The sequence below is a fragment of the Pempheris klunzingeri genome, chromosome 10 (genome assembly GCF_042242105.1).
Source record: "Pempheris klunzingeri isolate RE-2024b chromosome 10, fPemKlu1.hap1, whole genome shotgun sequence".
NCBI classification, from domain to species: Eukaryota; Metazoa; Chordata; class Actinopteri; order Acropomatiformes; family Pempheridae; genus Pempheris; species Pempheris klunzingeri.
Window position 1 is genome coordinate 26,319,054 of NC_092021.1, and position 22,748 is coordinate 26,341,801.

At 45.5% G+C, this 22,748-nt stretch overlaps 1 protein-coding gene across 1 annotated transcript in view; it reads left to right on the forward strand.

Annotated features, from left to right (window-relative positions):
* The first annotated feature begins 5,660 nt into the window (after positions 1-5,660).
* The window catches only part of LOC139208819 (aryl hydrocarbon receptor-like), a 36,167-nt gene continuing 19,079 nt past the window's right edge, over positions 5,661-22,748 (forward strand). The window contains exons 1-2 of the mRNA XM_070838567.1: positions 5,661-5,701; positions 8,628-8,815. Coding sequence (XP_070694668.1) covers positions 5,661-5,701; positions 8,628-8,815 — 229 coding nt within the window. The remainder of the gene's footprint in view (positions 5,702-8,627; positions 8,816-22,748) is intronic.

The window sequence follows — 22,748 nt, forward strand, 5'->3', positions numbered from 1 at the left end:
ACATCGGGACAAGATTTTTAAGACGTTGCAGCAGATGAGTCACAAAGCAGGAGAGAGCTGGTAAAGACACCACCTGGTGGAGCGAAGCTGAACACTGCTGGAGCACAAAAACATACAAACCATTGGCCAACCAGTTCATCGAGTCCAGTGATGAGTGAGAGAGGCAGAGACGGTCAGACAGACAAACATGGATGCTGCACATCAGCCAAACTTGTATGACATAATTAAAGTGTTAGATTATCACTGCGCAGCGTTTTGAACTTCCACATGACCGACTCTGCAATCAGTCAGCTGTCTTGGGTCGTCTGGTGGCGTAAACACTTGCAGGCTCTGTCATCCATCCTGTGGAGTGAACAGAAAATCAGCCCTTTAAACTGTAGAAAGGCTAAAGAGGCTGATGTGATGCTAATGATCAACACCCACGTCCACTTGTTCCACAGATCTGAAGACACTGACACTGCAGCAAACAACAGACTGAAGGTTTGGCTATTTTCTTCTTCCTGAGGACAGCCTTAGAGGAAAGATTAGGCTGGGGTCTATCCTCTGGGGAGCATGAATGTGCTGCCCTTTGGGTTAAACATACATGCAAAATTGAGATTTTGTTGAGAGGATGAAACAGGAGACAAAAGGCTGCAGGGCTTCAAAATGAGAACCTTTAATATCTGAACCAGAAACCGATCAGTTCCTGTGGGGCTCTGGGCCGACGACGGGCCGACCCCCCCGCGGGGTCACAACCTGGTGACTTTAAGCTTCAGAATCAAATGTGAGCCGGAGAAGGAGCAGAGGTCTGCTCCACACATGAGCAGTACAACCTACCAGCATGTTGGCCTACTTTTTTCCTCCATGTGTCGAGGGGGGGGGTCTTCGGCACCCTGAGGGGGTCGGAGCTGGTCACGTGACTCAATGTATGCATTTCCATATCTGAACATGTAGACATCAGCGTCTTTGTCTGCTGTCACAACACGACCGTGTAAACTGACAGGATGGTGCGTTCAGGGACCACTCTGCAGATACTCAGCTGTACATTTTGTGTAAATACAGTTTAATCTAAACATTGAGATGCTGTTTCAGTGCCAGGAATTCACCAAATGTCTATTTAATGATAGTACACTCAATGTACTGATGGGAATATGATCACCTCATGAGTATATACTCAGTATGTAACGACGTTTAGTGTTGAGTCCTTTGCTGCTTTCTTGGATTTTTCTCATCTGACTTATTCTTTGTTGAATTTAAATCAGGAAACTGTTCAAACCTCAGACTGTATTTTAGTTGAGGTCCAACTGAAGTCATATTTTTTGCAGGCAAAATGACATGATTATTAAAACGTTACCTCCTTTTAGTGTCTGGGGTGTGTTGTGTCTGTGCCATAGTTTACCAGCACGGACCAACGGTGTGGTTAGTGGCACTGAAGAGTGTACATGGTGCATGGACATGCTTTTCTCTTAATGTGCAGCTGATTAGCTACAGAGAGGCAAAGTCCAGTGTGAACTATTGCCATGAATCACACACACACACACACACACACACACACACACACACACACACACACACACACACACGCTGTTTGCAAGTGGAGAAAGTCACACTTTGTCTTAAAACTGTTAAAAACACACAATCAGTATAAATGCTGTTAAGCTAGCCGGCGGTGCTAAAGCTGCTCAGTGTGTGTGTGTGTGTGTGTGTGTGTGTGTGTGTGTGTGTGTGTGTGTGTGTGTGTGTGTGTGTGTGTGTGTGTGTGTGTGTGTGTGTGTGGTGTCCCATTAACAAAACATTATTTACAAAGAAACATCATTTCAAACGTAACTGGAGCTACACACAGAAACAGCCCCCACCTCTCTGTCCAGGCAGCCAGAGCTCTCCTCCCTTTATAGGGCGCTCAGTTCCCACCTTGATCACTTCAGCTCTACCATTCTGCAGCATGGGGACCTGTTCTGGTCCCTGAATGCAAACAAATCTGCAAATATCATCCTTGTCCACACTACAAACTTGTAGGCCTTTCTAAAAACCTCCCTGCAAGCTAAACAAGTGAAATCAACACTAGTTGATGTGTTTTAATACCAAAAGAAACATTTATCAAAAGGAAAAAAAACCTCCACTTGGTCTGACCCAATGATGTCACTCTGACATCACCAACACCATAAATTCAGGAAGTGCTGGGCCGGCCTCCTCTCAAACACTACCCCCCCCATGGAGACACAGAAAGGTGAGTATGAACAAACAGCTGGACCATTTGAAGGATAACTGAACCAACTACTTTAATCCTTCCTGTGATGGATGGGAACTGTAACATCACACACACACACACACACACACACACACACACACACACACACACACACACACACACACACACACACACACACACACACACACACACACACACACACACACACCTGGGGTAGTGTGTGCTTCAGTGTGAGGCTGTGGCCTGCTTAGATTACAGCCAAACACACACGGGCAGAGCAGTGAGTGTTTAGTGTATCTGTCTCTCTAACTGCCCCACCTGGACCTGCTCTCTGTCTAATGCCCCTCTAGAGTCCCTGCTGCTGGGTCTCACCATCAGGGGCCTCATCGGTGCTCTGGGTAGGAGAGCTCTGCCGGTTTGTCACATTTAGCTGCACTTTTCACTAATTCACCACATAAATTCATCCAAAGAAGAGAACACAGCAGCACTCTGTAGTCCAGCTGAAACACTCTGAGGTCTTTGTGTTTGAACACAGTGATCACACTCAGGTGCAGAACTAAACCACCTGACACCCTAGTGGAGACCTGTGGTCGTCTGGGGCCGACCCACCAGCTGAACGGCTCCTGCGGCCAGGTGTGCTTCGCATCCTGGGAACTAGCCAGAGGACGACCTGTGATCACTCACAGAGCAATGCTTCTCTCTGACATGTACCAGAAGAGAACACGGGACCGTCCTGTGGTTTCTTTTTGACCAATCAGGGGAGGGAGCGTTCTCACCTGGTTTGTAGAGATGCTTTGGGCTCACTGGGAAAAGAAACTGAAAACGCTCCGAGGTCACAAGCTCCTCATGTGGTTCAGACCACAGAGAGCTCTGCAAACATCTGCAGATCCTTCACATATACCTTCTGAACACACAACAAATGGAGGTTCCTCAGCAGTTCCTCCAGGTGTTGGAGGTGGCACTGCAGACAAAGAACCAGTGAAGAGCCCCTACGTGGTTCTTCACTGGTTCTTTGGCCTAGTTTAGTTGGGGAAGGTTTTCATTTGACAATTGTCCTATGTACCATCTTCAAAGATAGGTCCTTTAGCTCCAAAAGAGGTTCCCTGATGATTATGACCCAAAGAACCACTTTGAGAAGAGAGAACTTCTTTTAATCCTGCATCAGGTAAATTCACTGGTCACAGCAGCTCAATAAGAGTAAAGAGAATAGACATAAAAATACTGTAAACTATAAAATACACATCCTCCACACAAACAGAGATAGATAGATATAGACACACACACACAAAGTTGTGTGTCAGATGTCTGAACAATGATCACTATGAAGCTCTGTTTCCACACTGCTTCTTGAAAGCATCTCTTTCTCTTGTGTGTGTACTGACAGTGATGGGCCGTCAGGACCAGCAAGGCCTTCTCTGCTGGCCTAAACTGATTTACGTTTTAATATTTTCCCATTGATCATTTTAGATTATTCATTTCTGGGGGGCTTCCAGCAGTGTATGTCTATATTAGAGCTTTTATCCAATCATATTTCAGCCATCATGTGTTGCCAGGGTCAAAGAAATCTGCCCTGAGGCCTTCAGGGTCTAAAGTGCAGGCGCCCGTAGCTTAAAATACATCACAATGAAACTGTTGCTTTAACCAATCAGATGTCGAGTTGGTGACCCCAGGGCCTTCTAGCAGGCGTACGATGACGTCAGTATTTTCATGTCCTCTGATTGGCTGGTCAGAGAGCTTAGCCAAAGCTAGCGATTCTTACCTGTAGCGACCTGTACGAGCTAAAACTTCATCATCATCCTAAGTCTTAATAGCAGTTTTTTAACCCACAATGGCTGACGGAGGAGAAGATGTTCATTTGGTCACAGATCTACTTAGAAATCCATTTTCTAGGTGGACTTTCCAAGAAAAGCTGGACATTTTGAGGAAATGCTGGCCCACCCTGAAGCTAGCGAGCCTGTCCCAGCCGGGAAAAGGGTTCGTCCGCCACTTTCAGGTCAGCTACTAGGAGCGGTACCCTCAGCTTACAGGCTCCGAGGAGCAGATTGTGTTGCTGAGAACGTCTGGTGTTGGCACCTGAACGACTCTGTGTTTGGAGCCGAGTCGGTGGTTCGAGTGTTTGGTGACTTGTTGAATTCTTTAAATCGGGTTTCTTGCTTTAGTGATGTCATTCATTCTGGTAACATGAGACACCTGTCTGCGATGCAGCGTCCTGTTATACTGCCTTTCTGTATAACATTGATGGTTTCTATAGCCGTGACGTCATAATGATGGTATTAAGAGGTGGTTTGATTCAGGTAGGACACCACTGAAGGCCCAGGTGTAAAATGAACGGCCCGCCACTGTGTACTGTAGATATCTCCCTATTGACCTGTCTCTAATCTTTAAAAGGGCAACCCTCTGCCCCCCCCACAGACCCACAGGACTGGAGGTGTGTGGCTGCTCCCACCACAGGAGTTCCTCTGCAGCTTTGGGCCTCGGGAGCATCCTAGTGGTCGTGCTCCTCTTGCTGGTCGCCGGCTGCAGGTTGTTCTTCTCTTCACGGGCTGGGTGAAGTGTCCCACAGCCCCCCCCCTGCAGGTGGAGGCGTGGAGGCCCACCGAGGCTCTAATGAATTCACTTACATTATTTAAGAGTCTAACCCCTGACCCACATTCAGCTCGGCCCACTGCAGGCTCCACATAACCCTCCATCCTCCCATCTGGGCTCTGATTGGACGGTGGGACCGGCTCGGGGACGCGCCTGCGTGGACGCGCTCGACCCGTGTTTCCAGGAGACTCTCCCACGTGCCCGCGCATCTGCCTACCGCGCCGCGAGGGGCTCCGTTGAGCGCGCCCCCGTCAGAAATCTGTGCCGGACGTGCGCGCCAGTGGAATGCGCGCCCCCGCTGCCCCCCTTGCAGCTCCAGTCCGGCGCTAATTGGAGAGCTGCTGATGTGGAGCATAAAATGTAAATACTTGGAGGTTTACTGCGGTTCTATGAACTTCTGAGGTGGTGCTGGTGAAGAGGAGGGAGGAGGAGCAGGATCAGAATCTTCTCTGGGTTTTTCTTCTTGAGGATGAAAAGTCAACAACATCGTCTTTTTACTGGACCAAGTTCAGCTCTCCGTCGGGCTGATGGGACGGCAGCTGCTCCCTTCTTCCTCTGAGTGTCCCCTCTTCCTTAGTGGGTCGGATTGTGCAGCCTCACGTGTGTTTTTCTGGGTTTTGGCCACATTTGGATGTGAAGTCCAGCGCGCAGCGGCCCGTCGGACCGAGGCTCCTCACTCCAGTCCTGCTGCCCCGACCTGTTCCATTTGGTGTCCGGCTGTTTGCTCTTTATTCTTCTGTCAGGGCTTTTTTTTTTTTTTTTTAATGGGCTCACAGTGTCGATGAGGAGGATTACAGCAGAATCTCGGTGCTGGCTTACATGTAGCGGAGCGACGGGCTGTGTGTGTTTCTGAGGACTCATCCAGGCTTATATAAGAGGAGACGTCATGTATGCAGGACGCAAGAGGAGAAAACCGGTCCAGAGAGCGTGAGTCCAGCTCCTTTTTCTGCGTCCATCCTCTGAAAATGTCCTTTTACTGAGATGTGAGCTGTGAGCTGTGTCTGCTGGAGCTCAGCCCGGACACTTCTCTGACTCTCTGATGGAAACCAGGTTTAGGAAACACATTTTACTGTAATATTTCGTTTGCTGGCTGATCGGATGAATTTATTCAGTGTTTTATTCTGGGATGTGTCGAGCTGTTCTCTCATCAAACGCCCCGGTGCTGCTTTAAAGCCTGCGGATTAATGCAGGCCTGCGACAGGGCCTGCTTTTAACCTTCAGCCCCCCCCCCCCACCCCCTCTGTGATTCCCATCTAATCACATAAGAACGGAAATAAACGAAAAGAGCACGAAATCAAACTTTATTTCCCCCTTCAGTCTCTTCCTCCTCTAAATGTCAGGGGCGCAGCGGGTTGCGCCATTTTCTGTCAAAACGCCCTTCAGAGGATCAGAGGGAGCTCTTTCCCTGCTGCCAGGCCGCTTTTCGTTCTCCACATTTAAGGTCTACTCATTTCAAATGAAAAGGTTTATTTGTTATCTACTAAACTGTGAATAATAACCTGAAGGTGTCTCTGTACAGTCGTCCTTATTTCTGGCCTCCTCTCCAGCAGTAACAGCTGATTAAATCCCGCAGTGATTATGAGGCTGCATTTAAATGGCAGATGAACATTTTGATGGTGTTTTAATGGAGCACCACTGTCCCTGCAAATATTTTATTTATTTTAAAAAAGCCAAAGATTTAAATGTAGTTAAAGATAATTAGCTGTCATTTGTTATTTCTTGGTGGGACCACAAGTGACTGTGCACAGTGAGACAGTCACATCTGCTCCATGACAACATTACTGAGCTGCTTTGTGCTTCACTAATGAAGTCATATTTCATATAGATAATTCATGAATCCACCTCAGAGTGAAACACCAGTCTGTTTCCATTCAGAACACTTGAAGTTTTAAGGCAGAAACGGCTCAGTGGGGCTCCGTCATGTAGGAGGAAAAAGCCTGATGCACAGATTCCCACTGAAACTGTAGGGGAAACACTTTAAATTAGACTCAGTAGGTCTGGTTTTCAACACACACACACACACACACTAGAAAGAGCAGGGCACAGTGAGTAAACACACTCTGCCTCATTCTCATTGTAAAGATTAAATTCTGTGAATAAAACTGGAGTTAATATGGATTATTATGGTCTTTATTATAAGAAGCCATCAACACAAACTAACTGGATGGAGGTTACACACAATCACATAACATGTTTAGTAAAGCCAGTGTTGCATAACAGCGCATACAGCCCAGTGTGAGTGTACAGACTGTAGACTGTAGGCCCAGTGTGAGTGTACAGACTGTAGACTGTAGGCCCAGTGTGAGTGTACAGACTGCAGACTGTAGGCCCAGTGTGAGTGTACAGACTGTAGACTGTAGGCCCACTGCAGGCCCACTGCAGGCCCAGTGTGGCCCAGTGTGAGTGTACAGACTGTAGACTGTAGGCCCACTGCAGGCCCACTGCAGGCCCAGTGTGGCCCAGTGTGAGTGTACAGACTGTAGGCTGTAGGCCCAGTGTGAGTGTACAGAGTGTAGGCTGTAGGCCCACTGTAGGCCCACTGCAGCCCACTGCAGCCCAGTGGAGCCCAGTGTGGCCCAGTTGTCCACTATTTAACACAAAGAGAAAAGCGAAAAACTGAATGTGTTCTGCAGAGATGAATTGTTTGAAATCAGTGTTGTTCTCAGTGTGAGAACAAAGTTTAAATGTTTCATCTGCCAGCCGTCATCAGACTGGATCCTCAGCTTGTCTTTGTTGGTTGTAGTGTCTCAGCTGGGCCTTCATTCTCCAAATACATAAAGTCTGTGGTTCACTTAACCTGAAACATGTTTTGCTCCGTGATGTTACCCACTCCCACAGATATGTTGTTGTTTTCTCCTCCCATCAACTCTGCAGTCAAAACAGAGTAAAGTTCAGGGTCTTACTACAGAAGTGCTTCACAGATGAGCTGCCACGGAGACATTACTGATAAAATGTGCAGCAAGAAACACATTTAGTCATTTTGGCACAGCTGACCTTCAAAAACAGAGTTTAGAAAGGAAAAATATTCTGTAAGACAACACTGTAAAACCAGTTTCATCATTTATTTCTTCAAAATATATTTAAAAAATATATGTTAGCATTGTTATTTAGAAGAGATGTTTTTAATCTGAATGAAATTATTAAATAAAATTAAATTAGTAATTTTTCACCATGAGGAACAATATTATGTATTTATTCATCGGCATATTTTTTTTAGGAAATGATTACATAAGAAAAATACTAAGTAAATGAGAATTATTATCATGCTCTGTTAGATGAAGCTGTTCTGTAGTTTTCTGATTAAATACTGTGAGTCTGTATTAAACCTGAACACAACACAAACATTAACAGTGTGCTGTCACACATTTCAAATGTTGTTAATTAATAATAATAATAGTTATAGTAATTGAACATAAAAGACAGAGAAGGGTAAATGAAATTTGAGCACTCACAAACATTAAAAATTAAAAGCTTAATTTAACAATGACTCTAATTTACAGCAGAAACATTTAATTCTTACAGAAAGTGCAAATAACAAAAGCAGAAAGTTTATTCTAACTTGAATGTACAGTGTCCCCACAGTGTGTTTAGTGATGGTGCATTCAATGTCTTAGTGTGTTTAGTGATGGTGCATTCAATGTCTTAGTGTGTTTAGTGATGGTGCATTCAATGTCTTTGCTAGAATTTAATTTCCCAAATTGTTTTATGGATCCACCAGATTGTTATAATCCCAAAATGTGTTGTTTGGTCCCTCAAACCCCTGAAGAGGAGTTACCTTAAGTGTGTGTCTGAGGGGGGGGGGGGCTGCAGGAGGCTTTGGTGTGACCTCTTTCCCGTGCTCCATGTCCTGCAGGGTGAAGCAGGCACCAGCTGAGGGGGCCAAGTCCAACCCGTCCAAACGGCATCGAGACAGGTTGAACGGGGAGCTGGAGCGCTTGGCCAGCCTGCTGCCTTTCCCCGAGGAGGTCACCGCCAGTCTGGACAAACTCTCCATCCTGCGCCTGAGTGTCAGCTACCTGCGAGCCAAGAACTTCTTCTCTGGTAAGCAGCCGCTGAATCATTTCACCGCCCGTCCGCCTGTACTCCTGTCCCAGGAACGGCTGCTCTACTCTCAGAGGGTTTGCAGTGAGCTCGACTCTTTTGCATAAGAACAGTAACATGGACGCATCGATCAGGTCTGTCACATAAAGCGCTCAACACTTAGTGGCACAGTTGTTGCATCTTGTTCGCCGCGCAACTCGGCGACAGAAGATCAATATCAAATTAAGCAGAGAGAGAGAAGTAGAAAAGTAAAGTCCCTCCGACCCCACAGTCGTCTTCTGTGCAGCTCAATGAGCCACATTACAGAGTATTACTGAGTTAGCCAGCAGCTGGGGAGTTAAACTCAGAGGACGTAAGAAAACAAGGATGCAAAGGTAGTTAATTGTCTTTATCCAACACAGGCTCGTGCAATGAAATAGAAGTTGCAGCTCCTTCATGCCACACAGAACAAAGAAGCTTGTTATTGATGCCCAGCAGTAACATTGTCTGACTGAGGCTTTAACATGACCTCCTCCTGCAGAGCTACACCAGTCAGGCACACAGCAGACAAAAAGCTGGAAGTAATGACGTTAAATGAGTTTGGATGGATGTTGCAGACATGAAACATTTACATATGATCTAAGCTCTGACACATTATGGACAATAGGAGCTGGAAAGTCTTGTGTTCGGACAAAGACGAAGCTGTTTCCAGCTCGTACCTTCAGACTGATCTCTGATCTCTCCTCTGAACACAGGAACCAAACTGAAACTGCTCATTTTGGTCAATTTGGCAAACGAAAAATTGTTCTTTCAATCAGCTTTGACGCACAAAATCCGAGCAGCTCTTTGGCAGAGGTGTATGTTGGTGATAGAGGAGTGAGCGGTGCATTTAAAGGGGGGGGGGGGGAGGGGGGGCGGCCTAAAGTAGGTGGCAGCTCCTTGAGGAAACCATTACAGGAGCCGCTTGCTTGTGTTTCCCAACATCTCACCAAGCAGCGACGTGGATACCAGCACTCTGAGAGAAGAGCAGCCAGCCACCGCCTTATTCAGATGATTTCATCCAGGGGAAGGTTCCTCAATATTTCATCGAGGGCCGTGTGTGTGTGACATCACTTATTCGAGGATTAGGAGCTGGAGCTTCACTTGGCGTCCATTAAAACTGTACGCCAAAGCATCGGGGTGGCGTTGCATGCCAGCGGATGGACGCGTGCGCTCCTCTCTACTATGTGGAGTGTAGACATTGTTATTTTAGGCGGTGATCTTTTAAAGAGAATGCTGCAATGCGGCCGTCAGATGCTCTTGAAGCATGAATAATTGAGAGAAACCCTGGAGTTTAAAGAATTTATGAAATGGAGGCAGAGCAATGTTTGTTTAAGGCAGCGGCTTCCTGAGATGGCTGTTTGGGGTGAGACTGACAGGATGCAGCGCCGCTGATATCACCGTGTTTTATACAGCTTTAATATGTCCACTCTGTGTGTGTGTGTGTGTGTGTGTGTGTGTGTGTGTGTGTGTGTGTGTGAGCTGCTCGGCTCTGAAGAATTAAAAATGAAGCCCGTGCCGGCATCTGAAGTTGTGTCTCCATCTGATTAAAGCTCTCAATAGAAGCTGCTGGGTTTATTATTGCTGTGCAGTAACATATGAAGGCGCTCGCTGGCCGTCGGCCTGCCACAGTGAATTATTGATAGTGGATTTCAGTACCAATAGGTCAAAGTGTGGCCTATAGACAAACCCTCTTGTCTAACTGCATTAGCCTACTTCCTGGACAGTCTCTAAGTAATTAACGAGCTCAGTGCTCTTACGTTAAGGAATCAGCTCCACAGAGGGAGCGCTCTGAGGCCGGGGGCCCACCGCCGCAGGCTGCCGCTGTGGTCGGCCTGAAATTACAGTTTGTAAACAGAGCGAATCCTGCTCATCAGAGGGTGGGTGGTCCGTGGAGCTGTGACTCAGCTCCAGTCCACTGTGGGAAGGCGGCCATTGGTCCGTCGCTCTGCTGTTGCTGCTCTGTTTGTGTGTTTAGAAGGTCTGTTGAGCGCAGAGAGAGCTCAGCTGCATGAAATATTAAAATGCATTAGAATGGCGTCGCGCTGTGGGGAGCTTCTCTTTTAAATCTGTTTTAAAAATCATTTCCGTGAGGCTCATTGTTTGAAATTTGTTGTACTCAAACACTCTCGGTCGTGGCTGTGCATGTAATTGAACATGTCATAGGAGCTGAACAAAGCCCTGGCAGAGCCCGGTTAATCTGGCTGACAGTATTATCCAGCCCAGCTGCCATCTTTGTTATTGTCAGGAGCTGCAATGGGCTCGTCCCTCTCAGCCAGTCTGAGCAGAGGGGCGGGACCTCCCATGACGCTGGGGTCACCCCACTCAAAAACCCAACAACAGTCTTCAGGTCTTCCCACCATCTGTAGAAGTGAAGACCAGAGCGTTTGCTTTATTCACCAGCAGACAGGAAAAACCCAATGTGTGTGACTTCACTGCTTTCTTAACGTTAAGGGTTCGAGCTGATGGACGGGTCGATACCAGCTGAACATTTAGTTGATTTAATGTGGTTTAAAGCAGGTTGGTCTGCTGAACTTGGCATTAGCATATTGCTAAGCTAATGAGCCGGTGGGCGGTGCCTGCTCTTAAAGAGACAGGAGCATGCTCAGTACAGATTACAGCATGTAAACAAACACAAAAACAAGAATGAGCTGAAAATGAGCGTGTCTCCTTTAATAAGGACGTTTGGGTGTGAAGCTGGAGATGCTGTATCCGACGGTGTTGCCAACATGTTCCATAAGATTCACATCACATCCTGCTGGTCTTGTAACGTGTCCGACAGTGCGTGTGTCCAGCAGCGCTGGTATTGTCCCAGATGGTCTGGTGTGGAGAATCAGTGATACGCTCATTAGTATTAGCCTGCTTTATCTCCACAGTGTGGGGTGAGCCTTCCAGTGGGCGTGTCGAACGCTGCACTGGAGACGTACTTCAGCGAGCAGTGAGCCGATAGAACAGAATTTCAGATGAGTATTAAGAGCTCTCTAATAATTCTGACCGTCGCTGTGCTGCGTCTACATTTTCCATCGACCAGCATGTTTTTCCACGAGCTAACTTGAAAGTTAATGTCCCGACAGGCGTAGATCTATTGATCTAGATCTGTTCTATGTCCTGCAGGTCAAGCCTTGGGACAGACTTAAAGGAACATCTGCTGTAAGGTCCAAGGCTCAGGATCTATGTTACCAACATGTGTACGTAGTAAAGCAGCTGTGATGCAGACAGCTGCTCTCAGTGAGGTGGTCACCTTATTGTAGATGTTAAAGGGAGCAAAGCCTCCAACAGTGTGCCCCTACTTTGTGTTAATCCTGTGCACATGTGTGACATGATGGTTTTCACACTATTACTGGATCAACATCTGGTGGAGGTCACATGTCAAGAACTATTTTGGCAATACGTCAACAAAACGCTTTAAACCATTCCGGCTTTAAATTCTTCCAAAAACTCAACAGTGCAAATGTTTTCTAAAGAAGGAAATGCACCAGGTTTGTTTATTAGACCTCAAGGACACAGAAGAGAAACAGTGACTTTAAATGGAACTTTGATATCACAGCAGAAAAAGGGACATACATCTTTCAAATAGACATTAAATTATTTAAAAAATCAAATAGTTTATGCAACTATTGTCTTGTTTTAAAGATATATGACAAACTCTTTTAGTTTCCTGTTGTTTCTGTAAATCAGCATGTCTGACAGTGACAGCATCTTTAACCATAAGTCCACGCAGTTTGTGAAGTGTAGTGGCCTTTAAGAGGAAGCACTGCAGCAGACCTTGCAGTGACCAATGCAGTCATTGTCCTCACAGTGCATTTTATTTTGAAATCCAGGTGCTGACAGAAGCAGCTTCCTTCACCACTGTGTCTACTGTAAGCGGAGAGCAGCTGAGGCTCCTTCAGAGATCCTCTCTTACTCACCAAATGGCTTCAGTGCACAATTAATCTTTCAGTTACGTCTTGTTTTAAGAAGTTCTCTGTTGTCAGGTTGAAAGTGAAGGACCGTGTGCATGCATGCCCTGCAGTCTGTCTCATCCTCCATCGTGAGGATCCGTCCTGTGGGGTTATTGTTATGTTGGTCATGTTTAGAAAACCCTGACAAGATGTTGGGTGACAGAACTAAGCCAATAAGGGCTTAACTGGGTTTCTTAGAAGAGTCACCATTGCCTGCAGCCAAACACTGGATTGTCTGTTTTCCTTTCCTGTCCTCCTTCATTCACACCCGATCCTCGCTGGCACGTCTCTCGGCTCTCTGGAAAGGTTCTCTGAGTTTTAGTGGCAGGTTGCAAGAGTGCAAGCGGCCGTCACGTGACCGCTGCTGCAATAAGCAGAACTGTCACAGATGCATGTCAGATGGTCGTCACTGTGCTCAGAGCTCCTGATATCACTGCAGAGGACGGGATGTGAAATGATGATTAATCCTGTGACTCTATCACAGCAGCAGGCCTGTTGTGAAAGTGAGCTGCAGCTCTTTCACATACACTCTATTGTAAATATAGATGGAGATTAGGAGAAATAATCCCTCTGGTTTCAAAGGGTTTCACTTCACTACGGTTTGGTTCTGGCTCGTGTGGGATCGTTGGTAATAACTGAATAATATTTCAGGATTTAATGGAAGAAATGTGGAATATTTCAGTCGAGTCACAACTTGGCAACAGTTTGCTAACATGTGAACTTTATTAAGTATCATGTGTCAGTGTTTATAGTCTCTTATCAATACCCTTTAGGCTTTTAATAATTCATCCAGTACTGACCAAAGCAGAGTCTGACAAAGTCACTGTTCTACATTCAAACTTCTACACTACTCATATCATTTACTTTATGAGCAGAAAACCAAAGTGTTTCCTGCTGACAGTTCCATGAAACCGTGTCCACTTGTGGTGAAGACACCTCAGAAAATCCTTTTACCACGTTAAAGAGAAGACTAGACATCTACACATCCACGTGGTTACTATATAATCCCATTTTTACACAAGCACCACATCTGATCCACCTCATCCTCTGCTGTTTTTGATAAAGTTCCTCTTTAACCACAACCTTCAACCACATTGACAAATCGATGGACTTTTAACTCGTATTTCTCCTGAAGCTGCAACACGACAGGAGGTGAATGAATCTTTTACACATTATATCTGTTCTAAAAGCACCATCTTAAAATGTCTACCGTTAATAGAGAGGAGGCAACATGGATCTGCACTGCACATACATTATGTAACTCTGCTGGATCAGGACATGGATATAGAAAATTAATTATGCAGAACACTATTCTGATCCTAGTAGGAGGTGGTTGTACACATGAAGTTAACATGTGCACTGACTATAGGCTGACTGAACAGTAATTACTCTAAAGTAGCTGCATCCGTCCTCACTTCTGTTTCACAGCAAGTGTGTTGACAAAGAAATGCAGCCGAGTTCACGTGGATCCGTTCGACTGACTCCAGCGAGGCTCCATCAGCAGAACGTGCTGTGACATGCCTGGCAGAAAACCAGGCCAAACAACATGTTTTTAATTAAAAAGTTTTAATCAAATGAATGTCAATACATCGCTGCCATGACAGGACAGGCGGAGGATTGGCACACAGCTGGAAACATCAGCCAGCGCTGCAGCCTGCCGCTCCAGGACAGCTTACGTAAGCTGTGTTGGGGAAGTCTTGTGACATGTCATGATCCCGTTGTTGTGTTGCTCCGAACGGGGGCCATGATTTTTTTTTTTTTTATTTGAAATACCGCCTCCGCTCCGCCCCCCTCCTTCCTGTAGGTCATCTATCTGCACACAAATGAGCTATCTGGGCTACGTGATGAGCAGTGGGTCATCCCTCCATGACGACCCTCCCTCCCCTCCTCCCTCTGCCCGTCCTTCCCTCCGTCCTTCCTCTACAGGGCTTAACCCCATCCCCCAGCCCCGCTGATCACGATATGGCACAGCAAGGAATGCAGGCCACCAAAGGAAAAACCTGGTAATCAGCAATGACCCCTCCCTACCCAACCCCACCCAAATCCCATCGCTCCTCACCTCCTCCTCCCCACCTCGCTGGATCGCCTCTCATAAGCAAATATGCGACCATGTGATCGAGAAACCTCGGGAGACACGAAAGCAGCACAGGGTGCGTGCTTTCCCCCTGCATTAGTGGCCGCGTGTTCATGTTCAGTCTCTATATGTGTGGCTGTGTGTGTATTGCGTGCATCCATGTGTATGTTAGTGGATGTGGGGGAGGTATGTGTGCATCGCGTGTTCATTTACTGCAGTGTTTGGGGGGTGAAGGAGTTGAAACATTCTATATTTACTTGCTGCCATTCACACTGTGGTAGAATAATTAACAGACAAACACACACACACACACACACACACACACACACTCACTCTCCTGCTCTGTGTCTCTGTGTACAGTGACGATGTGTGGAAATATAATCACTGCCGGGCACAAGTGAAACGTAGCTTGTTAAGCTTTCGAAGGATGAATGATATGATTTAGTTTTGTCTTTGCTGATGCACATGATGACACGTCGTGCGTAATGCTCGATGCAGAGTTGGATCCTGACAGATTCTATCAGGTTTAGTGTGTTTTCACTGCTGGTTTTTATTTGGGAAACATCATCAACACTAAAGTAGAAAAGTTCTCTGATTTCATAGATTTCCGCTGAGACTATACATCATAACCAGTCAGAGCTCCGGACGAGCTGAATGCTGAGAAAGCAGCAGTAAATATTCATCGGTGCACTGCAGAACGTTAAAACGCTGCCGATGTGAGTCCAGAGAGCTTTCTCTGCAGCTCCAGTATCGTAACGTGACGTCCTCACCTGCACCTGCTGATTAGCTGCCATGTTGCTGCACAGATTAACACCTGAGCTGAGCACAGAGGTCCAGCGGCCGCTGCAGTGAACTTAGACGTCCTGGTGAGAGTGACGCTAAAAGAGGCTCATGAAACAAACGCTGCCAGCATGAGAGCTTATTCTCATTCCAGTTTAAACTGAGAAGGAAAGAAACTTTTATTTTTGTTGTTTAAACCTGAGTGCAAGTGTAAAGGAATTCTAGGTACTTGTGTATATAAATATAATATATTTGTATAGCACCTTTCATACAGTGCAGCTCACAGCAGGGAAATGACATGTCAAGTGCTTCACATGAAACACATAAATGATCATAAAAACATTGAAATACATAATATTCCATACAATATTATGCATAATATTATTTAGGAGATGAACTCATTCAAAATAAAAGAGAGAAGAGAAATAAAATCAAGTAAAGTACCTTTAGGACAGTGGTGCAGACGTGCAAAGTGACAAACAGAATTTCAGGACGATAAAATGTAGAAATAAAATGTTTTTTCCTGTTTTAAAGATATTTAGTGATGGTTTTGGGTGTTATCAACAAACAAGCAGCAGATGATCTGATGTTTCCTAGTTTCACTTTTCTCCCTGTGACAGTGACATGGTTTGGAGCTGATCTGGAACCTGCCTAATTACTCAGCATGCAGCATCAGTGTATTATAGATTATAAGATCCAGCCACATACCTGCTGTGCTCTAGAGAGCAGCCACTGTCATCACTGTCAGGTTTCTAAAGTTTGTCTGGTGCAACACATTCTCTCACAAACTAGGAAGCATGTTGTGTCCTGTAGTCTCCATCATACGTTTATTTAAAGATTTATGCTTCTTTTTAGACTTCTTAAGCCTTTTTATGATCATATACCTGAATACTTGGTGCCTAACTTCCCACAGCAGCAACACAAACTCACAGATTTCACTTTAAAGTGTCAGAAACACCAACGTGCACTGTTCTGAGGCACGACGCTTCCTCTGATTCACAGACTGATGTGGCCGCTCTGAATCAGTCCTGGCTCAGATCCAGAATAAACCACCTCCTGCACGACGCGACCAGTGGAGGCCATGTGGGTGGGGTGTGTCCTGTAAGCGTCAGCATTAACACAGCAGCCGAGGATATCCAACACCACAAGGTCTCTGTCACCGCGGCCCCGTGCCCCCTCCCCCACCGCCCCTGCCCCCTCTACAGGCTTAATACGGGTTAATGCGGTCCAAATATAGCACTGTTTCATGATTCAGACTCCTGCTATTGTTGTCCCACGTGAGCTGCCACATGCACCACATGGTGACAACAAACATGATGATTCAGAGCTCGGCTTAGACCTAACACTTTATTTTAGTGTTTATTTTGTATTTTATTAAGTTGATCAGTAAATGAATCTTTAAATAGAGACGCTCCACACCCCCACTGCTCCCAACACTACACTGTATAACACGGCAGCCTGTCAGTGATGGCAAAGCTCACATCCGTCTAAAAATAACTTGGTAATGACCGACGAGAGAAAGTGTTACTCACTGTTGGTTTAAACAGAAGCTTTTAGCTGTTAAGTAACTTTATATCCCAAATCTTTCCTCTGATTGGCTGGAAACACTTCAGGTCTTGTGTGTGTGTGTGTGTGTGTGTGTGTTTTATGTTATGTTGTATGATGGCCTGTGACAACGTTCTGGAAAGATGCCAGGATGACATGTAGGGATTGGACAGTAAATTAAAGTGGCACAAGCACAGAACGTCCCTGCTAATCCTGATGTAAATAGCATGATGGGACAAATTGAAGGCGCTTAAATATTTGATAAATATTTGCTGTGTGCTCAATGTTTTCTTTGGTCTTCCAGCAAAGTAAATCCCAGTGTGAGATAAACCCTGGCTGTGTGTGTGGGGGGGGTCAGTAAGCTTCATGCTGGAGCTTTACGCCCCATGATGAAGACCAGGACTGGAGCCACAGTCAGGGCAGAAAGATGTGTCCTCTCAAAGTGTCCACAGCTGGACCTCATTTGGTCTGAAAGCCACCAGAGTGCATTTATGTTCCAGGAAGAAACTGATTTGCCGCCAGTTTTATGTTCACTGGCGCTTCCTCTGGGGGGGGCGGTTGGCACAAGAGCAGGACTCCAGGGGTTCGACTGCTGTCGTCCTGTAGTTATCTCTGAGACACAAACGTTTCTTTTTAAACGCTCTACGAGAGGAACTCACACTTTTCGGCAGTTTGTGTTTTGCGAATGGCAGGATGTCAAAGTCTGGTGGATGGATGGATGGATGGATGGATGGATGGATGGATGGATGGATGGATGGATGGAGGCACATTGATTCTTCAAATGAGCAGTAATGTCATATTAAATAAGAATAGTTCATTTGAATCATACGACACCCTCAGGAGAATATTCTCATGGCTCTGTTGCATAATGTCCCTTTTGTCACCCTAAGCTGCAGAACTGTGGAGGTCATGTGACGTGACTTGGATTTGTCTTGAGTCCTTTTCGCTAACTTGAGCCTGGACTTGAGAGGTTTATTGTCTGGATACGTGATGATTCCTGCAGATGAATACACCATCCAGTGAGAATGCCTCCACGAGCAGCTGGAGTATGACAACGTGTCTGGTTTTCAGGGTCAGCGCTTGTTTGTCAGGTTTGATCCTGTCAGATACTGGAGCAGACATGTTAGCCAGGGGTCAACGTGGGGCCCAGAGGAAGGAAGAACCACACCGTCTCCAGCTCTGAACTGACTGGATGAAGGTTCAGTATCTAAGACTGAAGTTCAGAATTTCACATTTCAGCCTGCGGCCTGACTGGATTCAGATTCTACCCAGTTTCTCCTTTTTTTTTTTTATTTATATGAACAGATGGAAGTAGATTAGTAATGAAGCTGAATTTCTTTTTCATGGCTTCATGTGTGTGCTGCAGAGGGATGCATGCTGGGTTGTATGTGTGTTTTTTGATGTTTGATAAATAGCTGAGTCTTGTATTCCCATATGGGATTGGCCAACGGTTTGATCTGACATAGAAATAAAGAACTAACTGTAATGAAAACAGACAAGTAAAAAATAAGATTTCTAGAACTCAAATATAGAAAACATTACCAAACTAGCTCTAAAAACCCATTTCACACTAAAGAGCCTGAGATTTCCTTTAGTGGTTGGTGGAGACCGAAAACAGAAGACTGGACTTTCCCTTATCAGACACAGATCAGACACAAACACAAAAGGTAATGGTTCTCCCTGCCTGCTGGATGTGTACATGCTGAAAACGTCACCATATCAACCTTGAAGATGACGACACGTTTATGATCTGATGTGTTCACTGTAGATTTAAGATGAAAACCAACAGAGTTTAGTTGATATGTTCAAAGTTGTTTTACAAGTCAGTGTTATTTTTAATGAAATACAGTCTGTTGGGCCACTACCTAAAAAACACATGCTCCCCAAACTAAAATATGGAATTTGACCCTCATCTTTGGTGTATTTACATGTTTAAATGTTGTTATGCAGAGTGAAGTGAATGGAAAAGAGGAGAGTCAGTGTCACATTAGCTCAGTGTTGTGATGTACAGTTTGCTGCTTGTTGTTCTCTAACTTTGTAGCTCCTGTATGCAAAGAGAAGTATGTTTGGGAAAGCCAAGCTGTTCTGTTCAATTCACTGGAAACACCTCGGGGTGATTGCAGCAGCACTATTGTGCCACATGTGTGTGATGGCGGTGGGAATGTAAATTTTTCATTATGTACACTTGTGCCCACTGAAGCTTGATAACAAGATCTGCACTTTGTCCTCCTCTGGCTGTTCAAGAGGCCTCGCGTTGGCCCATTGCTCCTGGCTGGATTGTGCCACGTCGCTCCGTACCTGTGGTTTCTGATGTGTAAACGAGCAAAGTACAGAAAACACACACACACACACACACAGCACTAACAGATGTAAGGAGAGCAGTGTGCATGCTGATGCAATGATATTTTCTAGGATCTTAACATTACCTTTGTTTAATAATAAGTTATAATAATCTATTTGTTTGATGGTCACATGAGAGGGAAGCACTTCCACACCTGTGTGACAGAAAGGGAACGTAACTGCAGATTATTAGGAGCTTGTGTTTTTATTTTATTCAGATATACAGTAGATCTCCTCTGGAGCCTGTCCCGCTACATGCTACATGCTAGCACCATGGAATATACAGTTAGCATATAAACAAATACAATGTCCTGCGATACATACAGAAACTAACTAACTAAGAAATTCTGCAGCAAATGTGGAAAAAATAATTTCCACATTTATTAAAGGGCCTTTTTCTACTTTTATTGTTTATTATGGCTGCATGGTGGAAAAGACCCACTAACCTAAAGGCTTAATGTGAAGCCCTTTTGTAATATAGTGTCACGTTTTATAACACAGAAGCTGAGAGGAGCTAAATTATTGGTGTTTTCTGTCATAGGATCATTTGGTTGATTATCTGATGATTGAAGCTGAACGTTGAGACAAACAGCAAACAAAGCGAGAGCAGAGGGATGACACGTTACAATTAAATTATGTGCCGGGCAGCCAGTAGACCATGAGTATTCAAGCTGTCTGGGAGCTGTTGAAAACCAATCGAGCGCCGTGAGCAGCTCCTGCATGTCTTTGTGGGACAGCCACGCCACACTCGAGCGTATCTGGCACATTTCCTCAGCAGTATGTTGGATTATGTCCCACATTGTTCTCAGCTGCCCTCTCAAAGTCGATCCTGAAGATGCCTGTGTGGGAATAAGGTCAGAGGTGTCCAACCAAAGCCCTGTCTCGTGTGAAGGTGCAGGCCACGTCGGACTCCCCACACGAAGCCCATATGCTATCCAGTGTCTGCTGCGACACTCCTAACACCGCCCCGCCCCCTTGGATGGACTCCTTGTTAACCCCGTTTGCAGACAACAAAAGATCTGACCCAGAACCCAGTCGCCCAATTATGTCATCCATCACCTTGAAGGTCGGAGGTCACCACGGGTCGCAGCACGCTGCTCCTGCAGGGGTCAGAGATCAATGTGCTTGACCACTGCTTTCTTTCTCATGACGTCACCGCAGCTCATCGCCTGATACTGTGGAGGCGACAGAGTCATGATGATATGAACCAACAACTAATGCTTCCAGTCCCAAGTGATCTTCACACAGTCCAAACACTCCTCAGCTCCTCACACCAGACATGACACATCATTTGATACACAGGGCCAGTGTTTCACATACAGACACAGATGTGATCTGACCTCATCGGATCTGTTATTATTGGATCTATTACTTCCCAGAAAGAGGCCTCTGTCTGAAGGGAGAGAATAAATCACACTTGAGTTGTAATAAAGTACAACTGAGTGGCTTTAAGTGGAGGGAGGAAAACTAAGGTTTGGTTGTTTAACAGATGTTAAAGAATCATCTTTTAAAAGCAGAGCAGAGACGTTTCCCCCAAAATATGGATTAAAGACAAGAATAATATTGCAGGGTAATGTTGTGTCTACAATGAGAGAAGTGCATCAAGAGTACACACTGAGGCCAAGAAAGGAATGAGGCCCTCAAAATGTTTTCCACGGGGGCTTTCATGGAAGAGCGTAACTGCAAATAAAGAGAAGAAGCTGTGTGTGTGTGTGTGTGTGGGGGGGGGGTGGCTGTTCATGCAGTGTTTTTTTTCTGTTGATCTTGAAATGAATGACGGCCTGTATCATCATTACTATGAGCTGAGGTATTGATGCCCCACAAAGCATCATAGCAAGCATACATGAGTTCTCTGACAAACTTGGAGCTGATAAAAATGTCCTGAAAACATTAGCTTTGTTATAACACTTTCATTTTAACGTCCACTGCTGCTGTGCATTTATTAACTGCAGTCTGCAGGACTGTGTCGTGTCACCTCTGTGCTTGTGGCGCCTGCATCCTTGGAATAACTTACCTGGTGGTGGCAGTCGCTCTACAGCGCCTCCAGTGGGCACAGACACCACAGAGCTGTAAGGCAGAGACGCAGGAAGGAGCATATTAACTGTTATGCAGTGATCTAGGCTTTGTCTTTCCTAGAGTTAAGAAGTTAAGCTCAAATATCTGATGTTAGTGATGGTCTACACTTGTGATGCACACATGATGCTAGAGATGATCTAGAGGTTAACCAGTACACATGATTATCTTTTTAGGTAAGACTTGGATGAAACATATTCCATGGACATAACTTCTCTACGTGAGCAGTGGCCCTTCCTCTTCTGCCCCGAGCACCAGAGCTAGATGGGTGGAAAAAGAAAGTTGTGATGTCATCCTGGGAAAAAGGAGAATCCCATTAGGATGAGAACAGCTGGGGCCACCAGCCAATGAACAACCGGGAGGCAGGGACAGGGAGGGGCGACCGAGGGGAGCGGGGGAGGAGCGGGGGTGGTGGTCAGGAGACCGGAGGGGGAGGGAGGAGGAGCCGAGCTGAGCAGGCGGTAAAGTGCAAATACAGTGATGCTGTCTGAAGTGTTGCCTCTTCTCTGTGGGACAGTCTGTGTGCAGAGCTGTTCCAGTTTTATATGTGATCTGGATTATCCTTGGACAAATATACAGAAATACATGCATCTATATACACACACACATGCTTCACTGCCTTTGGAGCCATGAAAGACGACCTGGCGTCTCTGGGACCCCAAACAGAGCTGCAACAATGAACTCATTTTCATTAATGATGAATCCTCCCATGATGCTCTCACTTCGTTGTTTGGCCCAAAATATGTCCAAATGTTTCACAATAACCGAAAACATCATCAGAGTCCTTGATTTGTTCGTCAAGAGAAGCTGAGACGAGGAGAAACAACAGAACAGATGGATGTTATCCTTCTTTATGTGGTTTGTAAAGTGAAATGCTCAGAGTTACAGTGGTGTTACAGAGGATGTCAAACACTGTTCTTCATTCATTCAGTAACATATAGTTCATCAAACTGTGCACAGTGTTGTTCACCTTTAGGACTGCAGAGTTTCTCAGGAGACTAAAACAACAGGAAATGTGTTTTTCTGTTGTGATGTATATCAGTGACTGTGAGAGAAACCATGATGTAAGCAAGTAAGACAAAATAAAAGGTCCGGATTTGGTGAATAAAACTTTCAGATTGCTTGTCATGAATGTTTAACGAGGTGGGATGGGGCCTGCATG